General features: G+C 39.9%; 1 protein-coding gene across 1 annotated transcript in view; it reads left to right on the top strand.

The window, feature by feature from the left end:
• Nucleotides 1-23466, top strand: part of Apbb1ip (amyloid beta precursor protein binding family B member 1 interacting protein) — a 105635-nt gene that overhangs the window by 51983 nt on the left and 30186 nt on the right. Inside the window, exons 4-7 of the mRNA XM_051205676.1 lie at nt 1175-1467; nt 4122-4199; nt 10699-10858; nt 12357-12478. Of these exons, the coding sequence (XP_051061633.1) occupies nt 1175-1467; nt 4122-4199; nt 10699-10858; nt 12357-12478 (653 nt within the window). The remainder of the gene's footprint in view (nt 1-1174; nt 1468-4121; nt 4200-10698; nt 10859-12356; nt 12479-23466) is intronic.

Genomic DNA, 23466 nt, shown 5'->3' with positions numbered 1-23466 from the left:
AACTACACAGAGAAACCGTCTCAAATATAAATATAAATAAATATATATATATATATATATATATATATATATATTCAGAGAATGACAGATTTAAGAATGGAATCCATTTCTCATTCTCTATTACTCACTATTTAATGCTGTATTGATTAATATATTTGTATATTTTGATTCTTTGGCATATTAATAAGATATTAATGAACAACAGTGCTACATGGCAGTAATGATGTCTGGCAATGACCCAGCTCATGGTGCTCTCTGCTTTTTTACTAAATAGGCACATTTTCTGGCACTGCCATTTCCTCATTTTGGACCATCCTGCACAGGGTCCACCCCTTCTTCACTGAGTCATCATGCGGTGACCGCCTGATTCCCAGTGCACTCTGCTGACGCTGACCCTGACACCACTCCCTCTGTTGCAGGCAATCTAGTCAACTTGCTGAGTGTGCACATGGCCTCTACAGTAATCTCACATTTAGACAATGTCCTAATGAACTCTCTTCCTTCCCCATCTCCCAGCCCAGCCCATTGTCTTCATAAACCTTTACTACTGGGTCTCATTGGTTTTATTCTTTCACACCTTGGCTGCATTAATCCTGCACTTAAGATGGTAAGGTTCTCTGAGGTCAGATGGACAGGACAGATGTTTATTTCTACTCCATAAAGGTAGATGAAACCCAGTTGAGCACAAATGCTCTCCCTTCCAAATTCTTAGGGAGAACCCCCTTTCCATCCATTTCCACTTTCCTCCTCATCTAAAAAGCTCAAGCTGGGCTCTTGCACCAAAATTCTCAGGAGTTCCTTGTATAGGAATCTGCTCGTGTGCTCCAACCTGACTTTGTGGCTGGAGTGTGAGACACACCCCTGAAGAGCACAAGTTTTCCCTTTCCTTCCTGTTAGAAACTTACATTAAACACTGAATGTAATTATTTCAGGAGTCCCAATACATGTGTATGTGCTACTAGATAAGAATATTTTCCATCTTTCTTATTATATCATAACAAGTTAAACAATGATTCCCACCGATGTACATATTGCTCTTAAAAAACAAAAAAAAAAAAAAAAAAAAAAAAAAAAAAAAAAAAAAAACACTGCTTTCTGTTTTAACCAGAAGCAAATAGTTAAGTTTTTTTATTTTTTGTTTTTTTAACCCCATTAATGCTATTTTTCCTCTTAGAGTCCTTAAATGCCCTGGAAGACCAAGATTTGGATGCTCTCATGGCAGACTTGGTAGCAGATATAAGTGAGGCTGAGCAACGAACAATCCAGGCTCAGAAAGAGTCCTCTCAGAATCAGCACCACTCAGCACTTCAGGCAGCATCAGATGGCCAGGGTGCAGCCTCACTTGGTTATGGAGCAAGTGCTGCTGCAGCTGGTGTTAGTCACCTTGAAGAAGCTTTACCACCTCCACCAGCAGAGCCCTTCTTAGACCTTCCACCACCTCCACCACCTCCTGAACCTCTCTCTAAAGTAAGTGTTGTAATAAGTCTTTCTCTGTACCACCAGCTCCCAAATAACTACATGGAGACTTGTTAATTATGAAAGCTTGGCTTTAGCTTAAGCTTGTTCTCAACTAGCTCCTGTAACAAATTAACCCATTTATATTCATCTACATTCTTCCACAAAGCATTACCACATCTCCATATTGCCCATCCTGCTCACTCTGCATCTGGCTGGCAACTCTGCCTTTTTTTTTTTTTTTTTTTTTTTTCCCGAGTTCTCTCTCTGCCTAGAAGTCCTGCCTATACCTACTGCCAAGCTATTGGCCAGTCAGCTCTTTGGTTTTGTTTTATTTTTGTTATTACACCAATCACAGCAATACAACTTCACAGTATACAAATATCCCACAACAAAGTATATAGGATCCTTTACAATGGAAATTAAACTTCAACATCAGTTTTGGTGAGGACATTTTAAACTATAGTAGGTGTATATAAAAAACACATTAGGACCAAATATAACATTTGTCATTATTTGACTAAAAGCAATATTTTCATGTGTGTATTCCTTAATAATACTCAAGCTTTGGGAGACATGTTTTATTAAATTTTCATGGATTAAGAAACTGATTTATATTGTTTCATTGTCCCTGTTCCTATCCCAGAATATAGAAAAGAACAAGTTTTCATTTGAGTTAAATTGAATTGTTGCTTCTGGCAACCCTACTCAATAGGACAAACACTATGTGTCCTTGGAATGTCTTCACTGGGGAGGGTGTTGTAAAGACAGGTAAAGAATGCTTGATATTTATAAATTTCTGAATTTTGTAAAATAACTGCAAAGTTTACATTGTCCTTATTTGGCATGTTAATTACAACATGTTCCTCAAAAGAAAAGTAAAGAGAACACTTTGAAGAACTTTTCTTAAGTGGGTCCCTTAAAAATATTTCCAAGTGAGGCCTCACCCTACCTGGGGAGCAGAAAGGTGATGGGATGGGGATTGGGAGAGGGACAGAGGAGGAAGGGAGGGTGAGGGAACTGGGATTGACATGTAAAACAAGCTTGTTTCAAATTTAAATAAAAATTATCATATTACCATTAAAAAAAAAGTATTTCCAAATGAGAACACAGCTCTGGGTTCTGTGGCTTTCATACTGTTTATGCTGAATGATGGTGGTCAGTTTGATTCACATGACCCTCATGGCTCAAGAATTCCTACAAATTTAAACATAAATCAAATGTTAAACCACACTCTATCCTCCTAACATAGGATCCCTCAAGGCTTCAGGGGCATCATGATTCCCTTAAAAGTAAATACAAAGTCAAATACATGGGTGGAGTCTAAGTTCCTTACTTTCACATGTCCTTAAAGCATCTTGGCACTCAAAAATATTTCAAGAACCATTGGTCTGAGAAGAGATTATTCTACTTTCAAACAATAGGGATGTAATCAAAACACTTCATTTCCTAATCATAATAAATAAATAAATAAAAAATAAAGAGAGTCTTAACAGTTCTATTCTCGGGATTATAAGTTATCAAAGGAAGTTGACTTTGTAAGACTATTTCACATTCTTTGTTATTGTTCATGTGCTCATCAGTGGCTTATTTTGTTTGTTTCGCTTTGCTTTGGAGGTTTTGTGATTTATAAGGTTAAGTTTCGGCTTTAGTACTCAGAAGTTGGATGTTTAGAATCTTTTCAAGTTTCTAATAAAAACTATGAATGTCCCCCTAAATAGATACCATGATCCAAGAGGATATGTATGACTTTATGAAGTGCTCAACTCCCTTAGCCCCAATGCACTGCTGGATTCTGTAGGTTGGTCCCTGTATTAGTTCTTTTTCTGCTGCTGTGATAAAATACAACTACCAAAGTAACTTAAGAAAGGAAGCCTTTATCTTAGCTTAAGGAATAGTTCATCCCATCCTGGGAGACAGAGCAGCAGGCTGACAGGGCAGGACACTAACTGATCACATTTCTATTCACAGGATAGAAGCAAAAAGCAAACTAGAAGTGGGATGAGGCTGTAAACGCTCAGAGCCCACTCACACTGATGATTTCCTCCAGCAAGTTCCCACATCCTAATAGTTCCATCTCCAAACAGTTCTCCAAACAGTACCACTAGCTAGGGACCCAGAGTTCAAGTACATGAGTTCATGGGGATATTGATCATTCAAACTAACACTGCCCCATTTTGTGAGCTGAGCACAGAATGGCATACTCTAATAAGTATATGATGCAGTTGTTGAGGTCATCATTTCATCTTCTAGGATGAAATTTCCAAGGCTATAAACAATAGTTTCTTTCTGTACCTTTGAGTTGAATACTTAATCATAGGCATTTATTCAAATTCTGGAAAAGGAAGAAGTAAAACTATAAATTATTTTATGTTTGCGGGTGTTTTTGCTTGCATAACTACATGTATATAGATACCACATGCATGCCAGGTGCCCAGGAAGGCCAGAAGAGGGCATCAGATCCCTTGGAACTAGAGTTGTAGACAGCTGTGAGCTGCCATGTGAGTGCTGGGAATTGAACCAGATCCTCTGGAAGAGCAGCCAGTACTCTTAACCTCTAGAGCCATCTCTTCAGCCTTGTTACTATAAATTAGACACTAGCACTAACAAGAATTACCCACTGATATTATTTATTAGGTTTTATTGACTGTCTTGCTCCTTTACAGGAAGAAGAAGAAGCCCAAGCAAAGGCTAATAAAATTAAATTAGCACTGGAAAAACTGAAGGAAGCCAAGGTCAAGAAGGTAAGCCATCAGTCACTTTTGCACAGGGGGCATGAAATATACGATATCATATTATGGTTACTGATAAACAGTAAAATAAAAGTTTCACCTGTCTCTGAGGAGCTCAGTAGTAGGTCACTGCTTACCATACTCAAGACCCTGGCTTTAACAGTATCACCTAAAGAAAACTTTCCAATAAGTATCATCTTTAAAGAATTCTCTGGACACAGTGAGATGGCATAATTTTTCTCTGTGTAACATCATTTAGCTAATTTGTGATTTCTAGGTAGGGAACCTCCATCCAACCGTCTCTTGTAAAGGCTTTCTGTTGGACAGTATAATGGCAAAGAGGTCCCCATGGTGAAATGGGGCAAGAATGCCTAACAGGAAAGGCATCTCCTTAGCTTGTACATGACTTTGTGTTGGTTTGTGCATGTATTTTCCCATGAACTAGGATAATGGGAGTGCAAATTCCCTTTAACAAGAAAGGAAAAGGCCTTTGGTTTTGCTGCCACCTAGGCAAGGGCTTTCTCAGTTTCATTTTGAGAATTTAAATTCTGTCAATCCTAGACTCTTCCTGAGGGATGCTCTCTGGGGCTTTCTATAGCTGTCTGCTTATAGCAGGTGGCACACCCTCTGGGCATGCTTTAACTGGCTCAGACCTCAGCATCCCTTGGCCTAACATTTCCACAATTTCTTTTGTGAATTTATGTCCCTTGAGCAGCCTCTAGACCTGATGTCTTCCTGGCTGTCTCCCCAGGAATCAAATATTGGCTTTGTTAATCTAGTCTCTAATCTGGAAATTTTACATGATCTGCTCCTAACCTTACTTTACCAGTTAGTGTATAATTTTTTTTTTAACATTTTTGTAGAACATAGGATTTGGTTGTGTTGGTTTTTAGGAGCATATATATTGTGTTAGAAAAACCTGTATCTAACCTGATTAGGAGACTACATCCACTATTAAAATGTTAGTAGTAGTTTAGTTAATGGAAAGAGGACTCAGTCTACATTTTATTTCAATTCCTGAATCATCTGTCATCTTTCACGTATTTAGGTGAATTATCCATGCTTTATATTTCCATGGCACCTACTATAATTCTTGATTGAAGGAGTTATATACATAGTGATTGATTTATTAAATGTCCCTTGATCCAGACTTTCAAGGCTCATATATGAAGATACTTTCCAGATAGAACTGGTCCTATTCCTTGCAAATACCAATCACCTTGGTTTTTTTGTTTGTTTGTTTTGTTTTTGTTGTTTTTGTTTGTTTGTTTGTTTGTTGTTCCCTTATTTTCTGCAGGTGTCAGCTTTTTCTTACTGTGACAAACACCTAAGATGACCAGTTGGGTTAGTTCCTTCTCTTGTTGCTGCGCTGAATACCCAGCAATAGCAGTCTTAGAAAGGAAGGATTGGTTTCAGCTCTGATTGAGGGTGCAGTCCATCATAGCTGGAAGACACAGAAGCAAGACAATCAGGTGCTGAAGTATCAGCAGTCCAAGGTCACTGGTCACTTTGTGTCTGCTGTCAGGAAGCAGAGAGATGAATGCTCAAACACATGAGCCTGTAAGGGACATTTAACGATCTTAGCAACATCTATACCACACTCATTCAGGTGATGAAGGATGAAGGATGCTATGTTATTGTCTGAGATTAGCCTTCCACTCGAACTGCAGTTCGCCTTCCCTGTTCTTGTCTCCATAGTTCAAGAGCCTTCCGTGGCTGCCCCTCTTGTGCAGTGAAGGCAAACCCCCTCACAGTGACCTCCTTTCTGTGTCTGTGTAATCTGGGTGCCATTATCTCCTTAGCCTCAGTGTTCTCTCTCTCTCTCTCTCTCTCTCTCTATCTATCTATCTATCTATCTACCTATCTATCTATCTATCTCTATCTCTCTCTCTCTTTCTGCATTTACTGCACTGTAACTACCTGTCCTTGTAATTGTTCCTCCTACATTTCTCAAGTGCTTACCATGGTACCTTTGTACCTACCCATCCCTCCCACTCTTACCCAGATTCTTACCAAGTTTTTTCCCCTCCCTTAAGTATTCAGTCACCTTCTGAGTGAGATTGTCCTCATCATTGTACACACTACTCCCTAAAATTCATTTACCTTTTCCACTTTTCTACTTAGTGTTTTTATCACAACCCAATGGTCAAACCACTAATTTATTGCCTATATTCCCTGTGAACCTCCATAGAAACCCTTCTAGAGACTGTGTTCTTTAACAACACACACCCATGTATTCGAGGAGATACCAGCTGTGTACAATGGTACACAGGTCCAGTGAGATTGTTTTTTGTGTTGAGCTAAATTCTAGCAAGGGAGGCAAGTGCAGTGAAGGAAATCAAACCAGGCTCAGCATGGTGTCCCTTGCTTCTTATCCCAACACTCAGGATCCAGAGGCAGGAGGATTGCAAATTCAAGGATACCCTGGACTACGGCAGTGAATCTAGACCCAGCTAGGACTGCACAGCAAGACCTTATCTAATAACAATGGTGATGGTGGTAATTATTGGTATTATTACCCTTACAAAAACAGAAACATGAGCTGGAAACCAGAAGAAGTGGTAGACAGTGACCAAGCCACTCCTGAAATGGACTGGCGATAATGAAACCTCTCTGAGGTGGTAGCTCTTCAGCAAAGGCTTCAGAAGCAGCAGACAGCTAGATACTTGTCTAACAAGTGCAAGGCCCTGGACTTGATCCTCGTCACCTCAAGAGAGGGAAGAAGGAAGAGAGGGACTGCATTGTGTATGTTTAGAAGAGAAATGAAAAGAGAAATGTCTAGAAGTTGGGAGTAGAGCGGGTTTAGTGGCCTTGCTCCAGATGGCCTGTGGAGAATGGGCCTTTCAGCTCCTCCCAGTCACCTACCCAAACAACAGAGTTTTGCTCCCTTTTAGTTTCGATAGATTGTGACAGTGAACATGATCTTCCTGAACCCAAGGAAGATGCAAAGGAAAGCACTCATCAACAGGAGTTTCTGGCTCTGTTCTTTAAGACGACACCCAGAATGTGACACAGCACATTAATAAAGTAACATTAGTGCTCCAGGTTTAAAGAAAATGACCGTGAAGGTCTCACACATGTTTTAAAGGATGAGTGTGAGTTGTTGCAGAAAAGCTGAAGTGGAAAATCAAAAGGTCAAGGGCAGCCTGAGTTACAGACAGAGATTCTGTCTCATAAACCACACCGCCCCGTCAGAAGTATTTGCTCTTAAGGATTTGGTGGGATTAATAATTTCAATATATATAGTATATGTAATATGTAATATATAATATACATAATACACACATATATATATAGATAGATGTGCCACACAATTTGACTTATTTGTTAATTTAATTTATTCCAAAGCTCTGTTAAAGAACAATTCCATTTGTAAATCTTATTACAGAAGCCCCAAAAAGTAATTTGCATGATTTAGGGCTAAAATATTTTCCATTAAACAATTTGAAAGTGGAAATGAGATTTCCTTCCAGAATGATTTGGCTCCAGAGAAGACCATGTGATGAATTACACACCATCGCCATGATGTGGTGCTGTTCCATGTTGGTATAGAACCCTCTGCAGCTTGCAAATGTGGCAGAAGCTGTGAAGAACCGTAAATATGATTTCTTCCTATTCAGTCACTATGATGTCTTTTAAACTTCACAATTATGGATATTCATAAACTATATGGTTTAAACCTAGTTTACCATTTCTGCCAAAAAGCAGCCTTTTTCATCATTATGAAACTGTGTGGTTTAGCAATATCTTCTTCACTATAAAAATGAAAGAAAAAGGCACCATATGTTTTTCTTTCTAATGCATCTCTAAGCAGGAATGAAATGTGGTCAAACGTCTATATTTTTCTCTATCAGAAATACTGCTTTCAAATCCCCAACATCAGTAGCATTTCCTAGGAGACCATAACTGTTCTATAGAAGTAATTCTCAGCAAAGAACATATGAGTGTTCCGCAGAAAAATTAAAAAAGCAAACAAACAAACAAAAACGCTAGCCAAGCTAAAGAAGGTATAATCATGACAGGAAAAAACTACCTAAAAAGATACTCCCCCCCTCACCCTTTGCCGTCAGACTATTGAAATAATGGACCTCAAAGAATTCAGATTTCGCTAGTAGCCCCATGCTGGAAGCCAAGAAAGACTTGAACTCTGGTGCCATCAGCTGATGGGAGTAAATATGTTTCTTGAATTGGTTAATGAATAAAGCACTGCTTAAATAGGAAAGCAAGATAGGTGGGACTAGGAGACAAAGAGAATTCTGGGATATTTAGTAGAGAAGAGTCAAGATGTAGGACATGAGAGAAGTAAGATATCCGGACTCTTTTTCTGGTAAGATAAGACCATGTGGAAACACTCAGATTGATAAAAATGGGTTAATATTTAAGACAGGGCTAGCCAATAAGAAATGCTAGTAGCAGGTGAACAGCTTTATATCTAATACAGGGTCTCTGTGTGTTATTTGGGGCTGATGCAGGTGGCTCAAGGACCAGGCTGGCAGGAAACTGCTCATAACAATCAGCCTGCTCTCGTTTCATTCTGTTGATGTGATTAAAAAACTCTGACCAAAAGCAAGCTTTGGAAGAAAAGGTTCAGTTGACTTGCTCTTCCAGATCAGGGGAATTCATTGAGGAAAGTAGGGTTGGAATTCAAGACAAGAACTATGGAAGGAATGTTGCTTGCTGGCCTGCTCAATGGCTGATTCACAGGCTCATTCATGCTTAGCTAGCATTTTTTATACAGCCCAGGACCACCTCCCCAAGGAATGATGCCATCTACAGTGGTCTGGGCCAACTTGTGTCAATTAACAATCAAGACAGTCCTTTACAGATATGTCCACATACCAAATTGGTAAAGACAATTACTCAATTGATACTCTTTTTTCCAGGTCAGTCTAAGCTATCTCAAATAAACACAGGTAGAGGAGGAACTTTCCTCAGAAAGAAGTCATACAGTTATGACACTTTATGAGGCCACCTTGTAGGTCAAACATCAGTCAAAACAATGACAAGTCAATGGTGGGCAAGGCCACACCTTAACTGGGACTGTTTAGGTTTGCAAATCTCTTGCCCCCTATCCTTAAACCTCTTGCTAAGACCCTAAGCAGTGCCTCAAGGGCCCTATTTTTTTGGGGGGACTCCTCTCTACTGTTTGCTTTAACTTTAATTGGCATACTGGCTGGGGACTGTGGCAAAGCCTAGCTTATTGAGGCTGCCATACCCAGGCTTTTACCCTAAAACTTCCTTTAACAAAGGAACTTCAGTCACAAAGATACAGGGAGAACTTTTAACAAGAAATGCTGCTAGCCCTAAAAACAAAACAGGAACAAGAAATGGAAGGATGTTGGGAAAGGGAGAAGTTGGTCCTTCTTCAGGGCTCTTTGTTCTCTGTCTCCCCTGCCAGAATGCAGTGGCTTGAAACTGCGCCAAGGGCCTTGTTTACTGTCTGTTTTGTGTTTTTTAATTTACTTTTCCACCGCTGTGTTTCTAATATACATAGGAGTTCACAATGAGGTAAGGGGATGCATTCCACTTTTAAAATACTTTTTTGTTTGCTCTCTGAGAATTTCAGACATATATACAATGTATTTTGAGCATATCCTCCCCCCACCATCCCCTCTTCAACGCTTCAAGACTCCCTACCATGTCCCATCCCAGCTTCATGTCCTGTTTTATCAACTCACTGAACCCAGTCAGTGCTGCCAGCGTGCACATAGGTATAGGATCATCCACTGGAGAGTGGGCAGCCTTACAGAGATCACATCCCTGAAGAAAACTCACTCTTCCTCTTCCAAGTGCCATCAACTGACAATAGCTCCTTAGGTAAGGGTGGGGTTTCATGAATACCTCTCCCATTCTGCAATTTTGACTGTACTGATGGTGAACGAATTTTGTGCAAGTTATTGCCGCAGCTGTGAGCTTGTGAGTGCAGCAATCCTGTCATGCCCAGAAGACACTGTTGTACAGCAATCCTCGCCAACATTTGGTTCTCACAATTTTTCCACCTGATCTTCTCTGAGCCTTACAGAGAGGGGTATGATATAGATGTCTCATTTAGTGCTAAGCACTCAATAGTCACTTATTCTATGAACTTAGCCAATTAGAGTCAAGGGCTGCATTAATCTACAGATAAAAATATTAAATATTGAAAAGGCAGTTTGATGCTACATCCATTTACTAAAATAATAGTATTAGGGTCTCCTCCAGGGCCCATGATCCCCTCAGTCTTGGATTATTGACCCAGTTTATAGTACCATCTTGAGTTCTGTCTTACAGAGCAGGTTTTAAATCCAATCAGAAAGTGGTTGGCTACCCCCGTAACAATCATGCCACTACTGCTGGTTAACAAAAGTCATCTGCAGCTTTACCAAAGTGTGAACACTTCGAGCTATAGTAACAACAGCCTACCAAGATTTCCAGGATGTATTCCTAATGTACAGTGGCAGAAATAATAGCAGTGTTGACACCTTCATCTTAGCAGCCTGCCTGCCTGACAGTTCTTTGGCTTCATCTTCAGCTTGTGGTTAAGGTACATATGGACGATAACAGCACCAAGTCCCTGATGGTGGATGAGCGACAGTTGGCTCGGGATGTTCTGGACAATCTTTTTGAAAAAACCCATTGTGACTGCAATGTGGACTGGTGCCTTTATGAAATATATCCAGAATTGCAAATTGGTAAGTCTCTTTATCACATGTGTCCTGTACTTCAAAAGCCTGGCTTTTGTTTTATTGTGGGCTTTAGTCTGTTTTATACATTTGTTTCAAGATCTCAAGACATGATATATGTCTCTTCCCTCAGTTAATAGAGGGTAGCCAGTCTTTGGGAGATATGAACTTTATTACTGTCACCTTGCTAGTGACTCTAAAGGGGGAAGAAAGGGGCAATATGGTTCATCCTGCTACATGCTTAGAACGATCAACAGATTTCAGGAGTTCGGGGTATATGTCAGCTAATTAATGATTAGCTTTAAAGATTGCTCCCTTGAGGCATAACATGACTGACAGATATTACATCTACTCTCACTTCCCCTTCCTTCCTTCCTTCAAACTTGACTGATCACTAATACTTTGCTAGTGGAAGAGGCTCAGCCCCAGGGGTCAACGGGCAATGAAATAAATTGATAGTGTCTTTCTTCCTTTCTTTCTTTTTCTTTTCCTTTAAGCAGTTTATAAATTCTGTGTTCCTTCCCATTCATCCTTTCAACCTCAGGGCACACTGCTTCCCAAGAGAGCTGTATGAAACCCATAATTACCTTCTTTTGAGACTTTAGGGCATTTTTTTTTTCTTGTAGAAGATGGTCAGCATTAAAACAGTCCCTTAACCAGGCATGGTGGCATATGCTTGTAATCCCACCCTGAGGCTGAGGCAGGAGGATGATGAGTCCCAGGCCAGTCTGGGCTACATAGGGAGAACTTATCTCCAAACTAACACACAAAAAAGTCTTGAAGTTTTCTTCAATTTTGTGAATCAGGAAAACAAGGGAAGGAAAAGCTTTCTTAACTTTCAAGCTTGAGTCAGATATTTGTCTATTATCTTGAGAATTTTAGAACAGTAACTTATGAGTTTCACAGTTTCATTCAAAATGTTTAAGCACTAGTTACTCTTTAGTCACTCCCAAAATGACTGTATTTACCTTTGATAAGAATGATTTAAAATGAAAAGCAAAATGCTAACACTAAAAAACATGACAACTATTGCCCAAAGTATTGTGATTTCTGCCATGTATAATGTTTCTGTGTAAAATAAATCCAAAACCTGACATATAAAAACAGCAGGGAAGTTGCACTATTGTGGCAGGCAGGGATGTCTTTTCACAGGGCAGGCACTAAACCTCTCTAGTTCTCCTGCCTCTTTACAGGGGACTGCACAGAAACAATGGCAAGTTCAGGAAAGGAAATAGTTTATTAGGGACAAGATACACTGGATCCTGGAGGTGTGCCATCGAAGAAGGGAAAGAAGGAACTGAGCAGGGGAGCCTGGTGACTTTTTATGGGTCATTAATAGTACCCACCTTCCCCAAGTTCAGATGCCCACCTGTTTTTCAGAGCAAATGTCTTGGCTAAATAAATTCAGACCCAGCAAAGTAAGAGCTGCCAGTCTTTAGAAACCTTGTGAACCATTGTACTTAACTCAGTAATAGACTCTCATCTGAATTATCTTTTACTTCATCAGAGAGAATTTTTGAAGACCATGAAAATGTTGTTGAAGTCTTATCAGACTGGACAAGAGACACAGAAAACAAAGTACTGTTTCTGGAGAAAGAGGAAAAATATGCTGTGTTTAAAAATCCTCAGGTAAGATGGCCCATATTTCATTGAACTATGTAGCAAATGAAGAAGTTTATGTCACCTCTGCACTGGCCTAACTATAATCTTGGGAAATCTCACAAAAGTATTCCTTTCAAATAAACACAAACTTAGAAATTCAAAGTCCTTTGAAAGATTTAGAAAGAAAACTCTATTATTTTCTTTTTTCATTCAAAATCCAAAGCATGACTTTTTGTCATTGTCTAACGCTGTTGGGTTTGAGTTTGTACTAGGATCCATTAGTCCAATGTGCCTTGATGAAATACAGATTATTAATTTTTCTGTTGCAAAACTATACATTTTGTAATTCATATATGGTGCTTATTAATGCTGTGGTAACTAAAGAGAGTGTAATTTTGAGGTCTGTGACCCATAACCTACCACCATATTTAAAAAAAAAAAACAATTATGAAGAGAGAAAAGTTTATTTACAGTTTGGGCCAGAACTTGTGAAAGAAAAATATTTGGTTTCTTTTTACCTTTTCTATGGCAGAGTTACACTTTATAGAAAAAAAATAAAATAAAGTCCAGGAACTATAAATGTGTAAATTTAATTAGAATGCTGTTCACTCTGTGCTTGGAGACATTTCCCCACAGCGCTGATGCTGTAGCTACAGCCCATTCCTCCTCTCAGCATAGACACCCCTGGGGAGTATTCATACACCACCCTCAAACATCCTGTCTTTCACAGGGGCCCTGCCACGCTATTACAAAGCACTTGGAGATTATAAAATGTATTGTGATGTCCTTAAGTAATTGACACAAACACAAAAGCTTTGTTCTCATATTTGAAAGAATATCCCTCAAGCCATAGATCAGGGTGCAACCAAAAAAGCTAAGGCTTTCTGGGATCAGCCTCAAGCAACTGGAATCACATGAGGACCAGAATGTCAGCCTGTAACTGCATGTCACCACAGTCGACATAGGCTGGGACTGAATCTTTAGTTTAAGCTACATTACTCAGAGAGGCAGTAACCTGGAAAGGTAGACAATTAATACCCCCAAAGAGGTCTGTCTTCCCCACACCATGTAATATACTCTCTAGAGAACCCTAAAAAGGCAGTTCATCATTCCAAAGTGAAGCTTTGTCCTTCTAGCTGGGGGCCACCCTTGTCTCTGATTCGAGATAGTAGGATTCTCTCCTCTCTTCTCTACATCTTTCCTTTGCTATGTTTCTCCATGGAGCAGAGTTTATACAAGACTACTTAGTCTCATATTCCTCTCAGGAACCACAGACCAAAGGCTAACTCAGCAACATATACATGAGGAGTTCTCGTTTAACAATATCAGGTACCAGTGTGTCTCTATATAAAGGGTCTTTATCTTCCTCCTCTCCCTGTCCCAATCACATTTTTAAAGGAAATTCTAAAATTGTTACTGATAGAAGTGATCTCCAAGGTCATCCAGACATCTTTCCATTTTATGGGAAAGGAAAGTGAATCTCGAATCACTAGGGGCAGAATTTGGAGAATCTGAGAGGCAGGCTACCTATGGGAAAATGTTCTTTCCCCTTGTGTTGGTTTTATCATTGTCATAGCCAAATACTTGACAGAAACACCTTAAGGGAGAAAGGGCTTACTGGGCTCACAGTTGCAGAGGACTGCACCCATTGTGGTAAGGAGGATATGGGGTGGAGGGGCTTCATGTCATGGCAGACAGAAAGCAGAATAAGGTAGCAACAGAAAAAGGCTAATGCAAGCTGGAACTCCAAAGACATAGCCTTAGTGACCTACTGCCTTCAACGAGCACGTGCATGTGGGCAATCACAGAGAGAGAGAGAGAGAGAGAGAGAGAGAGAGAGAGAGAGAGAGAGACAGAGACAGAGACACAGAGACAGAGACACAGAGAAGCAGAGTTCCACCATGTCCCAATATTCCATTCAGACTGTGAATCCAACAGAGGATTAATCCATTCATTAGGCCAGGGTCCTCATGGACTATGTGACTCTAGAAATGCCCTCACAGACATGATCAGAGAGTGTTTTAATAATATTCTAAGTATCTCTAAATCCAGTCAAGTTGACAAGATCACATAACTGTCCTGTGCTATTTTCTGGGGTCTTCCCCAAGGTTACATGGTGGCAACCAACAACAAAGCAATTGAGAAATATTAAACACTAAGAATGTCTGTTTTTCAACTTGTTTACTAACTTGACTAATTGTTCCATCTTAATTCCTGTAATAGTAAGGGTGCCATGTCAGGGGTTGTCACAGAGAGCCCCATTGAGTCCACATTTCAGACAAACTAGAATCTTACCTCTTTCTCATAATGCTGACCCAGATAGAGTAGACTGTCTCTGCCGCCATCTGTCAACATTTTACTTCTGTCTCCGTGTATAAGGCAGTGTTTTCTAAGAATTCATCTTCTGATTGGTAGGAAAAGAGGAAAGAGCAAGGGAATGTATAGCCAGGCTTTTTTCTCTTAGACGGGATTAGCCATAAATGAGCTACTTGGTGACACTGAATGACAAAAGTGAGGATTCGACATCTATACAAACATAGACACTGTATTCAAGGCCATAATTGTGCATTACTTCTTCACAAAACACTTTTTATATGGAGTCCATGAAAATGCTGTTCAGGAATTGTGCATCATGTCCATTGCTAAGAGGAGGAAGAAGTGTACAGCTTGCCCTGGCGTTTGATGAAGTACTGTCATATCCTAACAGTACAATCTATGGAATTTTATTGTTTTGTTTTTATTTTTGATTTTGTTTTTTTTTTTTTGGTTTTTTTTTTTTTTGTTTTGTTTTGTTTTGTTTTGTTTTGTTTTGTTTTTTCGAGACAGGGTTTCTCTGTATTGTTTTGGAGCCTGTCGTTCTGTAGACCAGGCTGGCCTCGAACTCACAGAGATCCACCCACCTCTGCCTCCCGAGTGCTGGGATTAAAGGTGTGCACCACCAATGCCTGGCTCAATCTATAGACTTTATGAAGTGAATACTTCCCATCCATCCATGCCTTCAAGACACAGGCATTAATGACTCCTCGTGCCTTCCCCAGTATTTACTCCCCACTGTAGTGGCGGTCAGGATTCATATCTTCTCCTCCTTACTTTTCTTTTTCCCTTATTTTGTGAAACGGAATCATATTTAGATTTTTATTCCCACTTAACTTTCATTCACACTAATGCCTATAGCTTCAGCTTACTCTTCTCTCTGCCATTTAGCATTTCATTGTATGACTAAACCAAAATATATGTCGTTGTTATGTTGTCAGCGGTCGTGTGGTTTGGTATTTAAATAGTAATTAAATAGTAATGCTCGTATATGTTTTTAGCCGAACGTATATGAAATTACTGGGACATAGATTATGTTTCTTTTTAGCTATGGCAAATGCTAGTGAGGAATTCTCTGGCTATTCTTTAGGTTTGCTCTCCCTTTATCATTGTATGAAACTTCTTATTGTTCTAGATTCTCAGCAACCACTGGTGTTGCTTTTTCCAGTTAGTTTGAACAACTTAATAATAAACTCGTTTCACATTAAAGAAAAAATGGAAGCATTTTATTTTAGTGTCATTTAGTCAAGAGTGAGTCCAGATCTGAATTCCTATTTCATATTCCATGTCTTTTGTCTTCTGTCTAGGCTATGGGTCTGAACCTGTGTTTGCCTCAAGGCTGTCTTGTATCTCTTGCCCTTGTATCTGTGTTTGTGTATGTCCCAGGGTCTGTGTGTGTCTGTCCCTATCAAAGGGATTTTCTCTATCTTTATTGAACAGCACAGAAGACATCACATGGAGAAGGGATGAGGGACACCGCAGAAATCTTTAACAGAGTTTTTAGAAGGGTTTAAGTAACGTACTCCAACTGACGCAGATAACAAACAGTATTACAGACATCACTGTTTACAATCAATATCAAATGCTCTGTGTTGTGTTCAACATTTACAGTGGATATTCATTTTGTAAGATTGTTCTCAACCTCTATTTTTTGCTGTTTTCAGCAGCCATTACACATACATTACTCTAAGAGGGCAGGACATGGAAGACAGTGTACAATTTAAGGCTGAAGCTATACATTACCTTAGATTGTAAAAATGATCCACACCAGGAAACAGAGAAAGATGAATACTGGCACTCCATCTACTTTCTTTCTTCCTGAATCTAGTTTTAACAAGAAAGATTAATCATATTATACAGGTGATATGAAAACAGAAGGAAGACTATTTGTGGGGTGGAAAGAGGAAGACAGGGGCAGTAGGGTAGGGCAGGGGGAAGGGTATGAATAATAACAAAGGATAATTTCTTACGTGAATGAAAGTGTCATCATGAAGCCCATTACTTCATATGTGTACTTAAAATTTTAATTAAAAGAGAAAATGAAGGAGAGAAGAAAAGAGAGGAAAGGGGAGGGGAAAAGGCAAACAAGATACCCAATGGGTAGAGATTCATGTACACAATGTGGCCTGCACACTCACACACACACACACACACACACACACACACACACACATCGATTAAATAAAAAACCTTTAAAAGAGAAAACAGTGCCTATGTCTCAGAGGCATTAAAACACACATAAAGGGAAGCTTTGGGCTCAGTTCCAAGCGAGGAAGGATTTTCTAGCACTTGTGGTGTGCTTACTCAGGCGTAAGTCCAAGGCACTCACCAATAGCCAGAAAAGAGACCGCGTAGCTGGCTCTCTGGTGTCTGGTGCTGACTGTGTTACTTCAATGTGCCCTCCAACAGCACTTGCATTCTGCCTCTCAATTTGTAATAATGTCACAGCTGCTCTTCCTGCCCTGAAGAAGCCACTGCAGCATGAAATCCATTTGATTCACTGCTAAAATGATGTATGGGAAAGAGGTGGTTTGATCTCACCCAAATGCAGTACTCATTTCTGATAATGTTAGCCACACTAAATTATAAGCTTGTGGAGAGAAACCAGGGTCTGCACATTTGCAGGACAAAAGATGCTTAACTGTGGAGTGGGGAGCACTTCAGATCTCCTCAGAAGCTATTGTTATCGCCTCATTCCTGGAAGCATCAGCAGTGTGTGAGCTATCCATGTACTGTGCTTGGGTACAAGACTACTGAGTGTTGTAAGACCACACAAGCATCTTGGCTCCAGATCTCCCTTGGGTTTCTGCTCCTGTCATCTCTATTCTTACCCATAGCTGTGCTGTTTCTCTCCATCTCAGTAGACCACCTTCCTCTGCTACTTCATCTATTCCCACATAGCCATTATGCCCAAACTCCAGTGGTGATTGCATCTATAAATGGAGCTCAAACATGTATATCTGTACCCATATACCACCTCACACACTTATCTGTTGACACCATTCTCAACTCGCAACCCCTTCATGAGTCAAGATCTTGCTATGGAGCACAGGCTGGCTTTGAACTCATAGACTTCTTCCTGCCACAGCATCCATAGTACTGGGTTTACAGACATACACCACCACACCTTGGCTCCAGATTTCACACCAGTGTTTTAAGTAGATACAAAGAAAAATTAACAACCCTCAAGATTCTAAATCCTGCTCCAGGCAGTTTGAGTCCCATCAACATGTATTTAAGAAGCACATGAGTGCTGGGCTTTGGTGGCACACGCCTTTAATCTCAGCACTTGGGAGGCAGAGGCAGGCGGATCTCTGTGAGTTTGAGGCCAACCTGGTCTACAGAGTGAGTTCCAGGACAGGCCCCAAAGTAATACAGAGAAACCCTGTCTCAAAAAACCAGAAGGAGGAGGAGGAGAAGCACATGAGTATGCCTTTTATGTTAAAGAAGTTAGTTCACACTAAAAGTGAGCAGAAGTTTCCAAGATGTCCCTGCACCTGCACAGCTGTCACCATCATCATCCCAAACCATTTGCTGTTCTCAGTGAGCATCACAGTTTACATCCAGACTTACACAATTAGCATTTTTAAATGTTTGGAAATTTTATATTGTATCTTTTTTCTCCCCTTGAACTATTCCCATTGTATTTTTCTCCACAGATTCATCCTCCTGTAATCTCTTTTTGTGCTTAACAGTCTGTTCTTGTGTTCCCTCTTATATATCAGTTCAACAAATTATGCTCACAAATTTAAGGTTTCAGATCTTTTCATTGACAACCACCACATGACACATATTTTTAAAAATCATATAATTAATTAAAATATCAAAACATTTAAGATTTGCTATTTGGTGGGGGATCTTTTTTTCTTTTATTGAAAATAGGTTTTTTCCACACAGTATTTTCTAATTATGGTTTCCCCTCCCCTTTCTCCTCCCAGTTCCTCCCCTCTCATATGGATCCACACCTTCCTGTTGCTCATTAGAAAACAAGTAGGCATCTAGGGAATAATAATGAAACAAGACAAGATAAATGAGTTTTTAAAAATAAATTGGACTATGACAAAACAACCAAACAAGAAAAAGAGCCAAAAGAAAATCACAAAAATCACACATAGATGCAGAGGCACACTTATTTGAATACACAGGAATCCCATTTGAAAATGGAAAACTGATACACAAAGGACCTATAAGGTAGAACAGGGGAAAAGTAGCCCTGACTTAACATCGAGACAAAGAACTCCCAAAGATGCTGTTGAGTCATTTTGCATTGGCCATCTGCTACTGGGTATGAGGCCTACACTTAGTAGTTTGTTTTCATGAGACTCCCTTGCAGATAACTAACTTTTTCGTTAGCAAATGGCTATCAGTTGGGGGGGGCAGCTTCTGGGTTAGGGATGGGGGGGGGTGTCCACTTGTCCTTTCAGCTCTAGGACCCCATCTGGTGCAGACCTTTTCAGGACCTGCATGTGCTGCCATAGCCTCCATGAGTGTGTATGTGTGCCAGCTCTGTTGTGTGTGCCAGACCTTGATTCCTTGGTTTCCTCCGCTCTTAAGCTCTTTCTCCCTCCTCTCCCACATGGCTCCCTAAGCCCTGAGGAAAGGGATTTGATGGAAACATCTCTTTTAGGACTGAATGTTTCTCTCTCTCTCTCTCTCTCTCTCTCTCTCTCTCTCTCTCTGCCTCTGCATATTGCCTGGCTGTGGGTCTCTATTTGTTTTATCTGTGGCAGAGAGAAGCTTCTCTAATGATGGCTGAGCAAGGCACAGATTTATGAATATAGCAGTATCATTAGGAGTCATTTTGTTGCTATATTCCTTTAGCAGAACAGTGGTATTTGGTTTTCCCTTTGGTCCCTGGCCTATGTACTCTCAGTTTCTGGGACACCCAAGGAACTCTGGGTGTGGGTTCCAACTCATAGAATGAGTCTTAACTCAAATCAAAGAGTGGTTGGTTACTCCCACAAGATTTGTCCCACTATTGCACTGGCATATCTTACAGGCAGGTCACTCCTAATTAATTCCAAAATTAATCAATGAATGTTCTGAATCAATTATCCTCAATTATATATATATATATATATATATATATATATATCAATTATATATATATATCAATCAATACAATCAAATATATATATATATATATATATATATATATATATATAGTCTTAGTTCGTTTTCTATTGCTGTGATTAATACCATGACCAAAAGCAACTTGGGGAGGACAGGCTCTATTTGGCTTACATATCTGATTATAGTCTGTCACTGAAGAAAGTCAGGGCAGGAACTCAAGGCAGGAAGCTGGAGGCAGAGACCCTGAGGAACAGTAGTTACTGGTTAGTCCTTCATGGTTTTCTCAGCTTTCTTTCTTATACTGCCCCCAGACAATCTGCCAAAGGAGGGTACCACCCACAATGGACTGGGCCCTTGGCATCAATCATTAAAGACAACACCCAACAGACTTGCCTACAGACAATCTGATGGAGGAATTTTCTCAAGTGAAGGTTCTCTTCCCAGATAACCCTAGCTTGTGTCAAGTTTACAAACAAACAAACAAGCCTGGCCAAGACAGGTGTTAACTACTTTTTACAGATAAAAAGAATTGAGAAAATGGGTTCACATTAATAAATGGATGGGAATAGGAAAACACCATTCAGGTCTTTGAACTTCTTCCAGGTTGTCAGCTAAAAACCACTAGAGGCTCAATGATGGTTCTTTTCATCCACTGACTGACAAAATAATTAGGTACTCTCCATTGTGAGGGAAGCAAAGCATTAGAAATAGCTTGACTTTCAAACAAGGGGTTTTTTATGAGTCTTCCACTGTTTCATGCCAGTGTTTCAAGTGATTCCTTTGTTCCGGCCTTTGAGCTTTACAACCCAGAGCAGTAAGGTTCTTGTGGGTGTGCAGGGTGCCCTCTATTTCTAAGGAGTGGGAAAGCAATTGTGAAAGAATTCACCTATTATTTCAGCTGATCAGTTTTTAAAATACAGGTTAAAGATGTAGACATTGATGTGAGTGTATCCTTGATGAGGCTTCACATGTACATCAGAAGCTTTAGATGTGGCTTACTGTGAGTGGCCCAGACTTCTCCACTGTCCTAAGCTTTATAAAGCTATTGTATCTGTTATTAAATAATAGCATTTGTCATTATCATCTTTAACAGTAAGGTAGATTCCATGGAAGTGGTTGTGTTAAAATCCCTGTCCTGCAGTGAAGGGAGTTATCAGGTAATAACCAGTGAAGGGTTACAGACAAAGTCATAACAAATCTGGTTTCATGGCTCACACTTATGATTTTAAATTCAGACCAGTCTATGCCAAAAATGGTTTGGAATGTTCCAACACCATCATCCCTTACATGGCAGGTTATATTGTTGTTAAAGTCAAGGAAATTATGTATAAAAAACAGGGGTATAAACACAACTGTATTGGTGTTCTGTTTGAACATGGTTTAACTTGTTGCCACTTGTGGGTATCTGAGCTAAAGCTTCCTCTGTGCTGACAGTGATAATAATGTTGTCAATGTTTAAACTAAGTATAAGACCCATCTCCAACAGGTCTGGAGGTGGCATTTCTTAATGTCATGAGAAGTTGAAGTTTACTAATTAAACCCAGTAATATGCAATGGTAGCATTCAGTGAACTGGAATTAACTATTTCTGAAAAAGATTACAAGTCACTTTTATTTAAGTCAGGGTTGTTCAATGAATATATTCTATCAGCCACTCACATCATGAGTGGCTGATAGAATAAATTAGATCATTATACATTGACATCAACCGTCAAGCAGGGGACCAGCTACTGAAAGGAAGAACCAGGACATCAGAAGATGAAGAAACCAGGAAAGGCTGGGTGGGCTCAGGAGGCCTTCTACAAGCTATGTCTATGCCAAGCAAGTTTGTCAAAAAGAATAGCATCTCTTCTACAATCTGTAAGGGGGAATAGGACAGAATCAGTGCGACATTATCATACATTGGGGCAAAGCTAATAGGCTAATCAAGCAATGTTTCACAAATATAGGATATTCCAATTGCATCACAGACAAAATACACAGTGGCCGTGGAGCTGACGACTTGTCTCTTTAGGGGGAAAAGCCAATTTATGAGGAACCAAAACCCTAGCCCCTTGACTGTATCTTGCCAAATGTGCCCCTGGGCAAGGGCACAGAGTAGGTTCCTTCTGTCCTTTCATCAAAGCCTCTGAGAAAGCCTTGGATCAGCCTGACTCAAGCCATGAGATGTTTTGCTTGTAATCAATGAGACAGTGTCTCTTTCTCTTCAGTCGCCTTTTAAGAGATGTTTTGTGTTTTGATAATTTCATACAATATACTTTAATAATGCTCACCCTCTCCTCAACTCCGCCCAGATCTTCCCTCAAGTCTTTACCCACCGAACTTCATTCTCTCTCTCTCTCTCTCTCTGTCTCTCTCTCTCTCTCTCTCTCTCTCTCTTTCACCACCACCCACTGCTTTCTCTCTCTTTCAAAAAACAATGGAATCCAATTATGTTGGCTGACTATTCTTGGAGTGTGGTGGATATACCAGGTGTTACTGTACTGAAGAAAATTGACTTTCCCAGTCATCACAGCAGTAGAAAGCAAACTAAGGAACTTTCTTGACAACAATCACATGCCAATACTTCCTTAGCTAGGAGTGGGGCTTCATGCCCATCTCCCCTCCTCCATGCTGAGATTTTGCCTCTTTCAGCTTGGGCATGTCTTGTGCTTGCTGATGACACAGTCCTGGTGAATACATGTGTGCATCTTCGGTGTTGTGTCTGGAAAACACTGTTTCCTTGAAGTTATTCACCACCTCTGGCTCTTATAATCTTTCTGTCCTCTCTTCCACATAGATCCCTGAACTTTTACGGGAAAGGGTATAAGTTAGACATCCCTTTCAGAGCTGAACATTCCAAAGTCTCTTAATCTCCGCATATTGACAAGTTGTGCATTTCTGTTTTGACTGTCACTTACTACAAGAAGAGTCTTCTCTAATGGAATTTGAGTGGTACATTCAGTAGGCATAGTAGTATTTCATAAGGAGTTGTTTTATTGCTGTGCCCATTTAGCAAAATAATAGTAGTCGCTTTTTCCATAGGGCCTAATACTTGTCTAACCTCATGTTCTTGACATCATTATCAATGTCTAGTATGAGTTCCATCTTGTAAAGTAGACCTTAAATCCAATCAAAAGTGGTTGGTTGCTCCCACAATATTCATGCCACTATTGGATCAAAGGGCATATCTTGCCAGGCAGATAATTATTGTAACTCACAGGGTTCACAACTGAATGGGATTGATGATTACTTTTCTCTTCCAGTAGTGCTTCTAGAACCTTCCAGCATTATGAATTCTATCAGTAGGGATGAAGCTTCTGGTTGAGCTAGATTTCTCTATGTTCTATGGCTCAATATTATCTTTAGTACTAGAGTTTTATTGTCAAGTTATAGAGGGTAACCAATAGCATTGGCAACTAACCATAATGTTTGGGGAGTCTATGGGATGCGTTTGGCCAATGACTGAAAAATATGCAACCCATTCTTGTTACTAGGTGTTTTATTTGGTCTGGTTGGGGTATTGTCCCCACGCTATAGAGTAACTCCATTTAAGCTCCTTTTACATATGTATATATTTTAGTAAGCTTCTACAATAGCAAGTTTCCATATTTTTTCAAAAGGACAGTAAAGTTAGTTATCCCCTCCTAT

Source organism: Phodopus roborovskii, unplaced genomic scaffold (assembly GCF_943737965.1).
Source record: "Phodopus roborovskii unplaced genomic scaffold, PHOROB, whole genome shotgun sequence".
Lineage (NCBI taxonomy): Eukaryota > Metazoa > Chordata > Mammalia > Rodentia > Cricetidae > Phodopus > Phodopus roborovskii.
The sequence above is the reverse complement of the archived record's forward strand: the minus strand, read 5'-3'. Positions and strand labels throughout refer to the sequence as shown.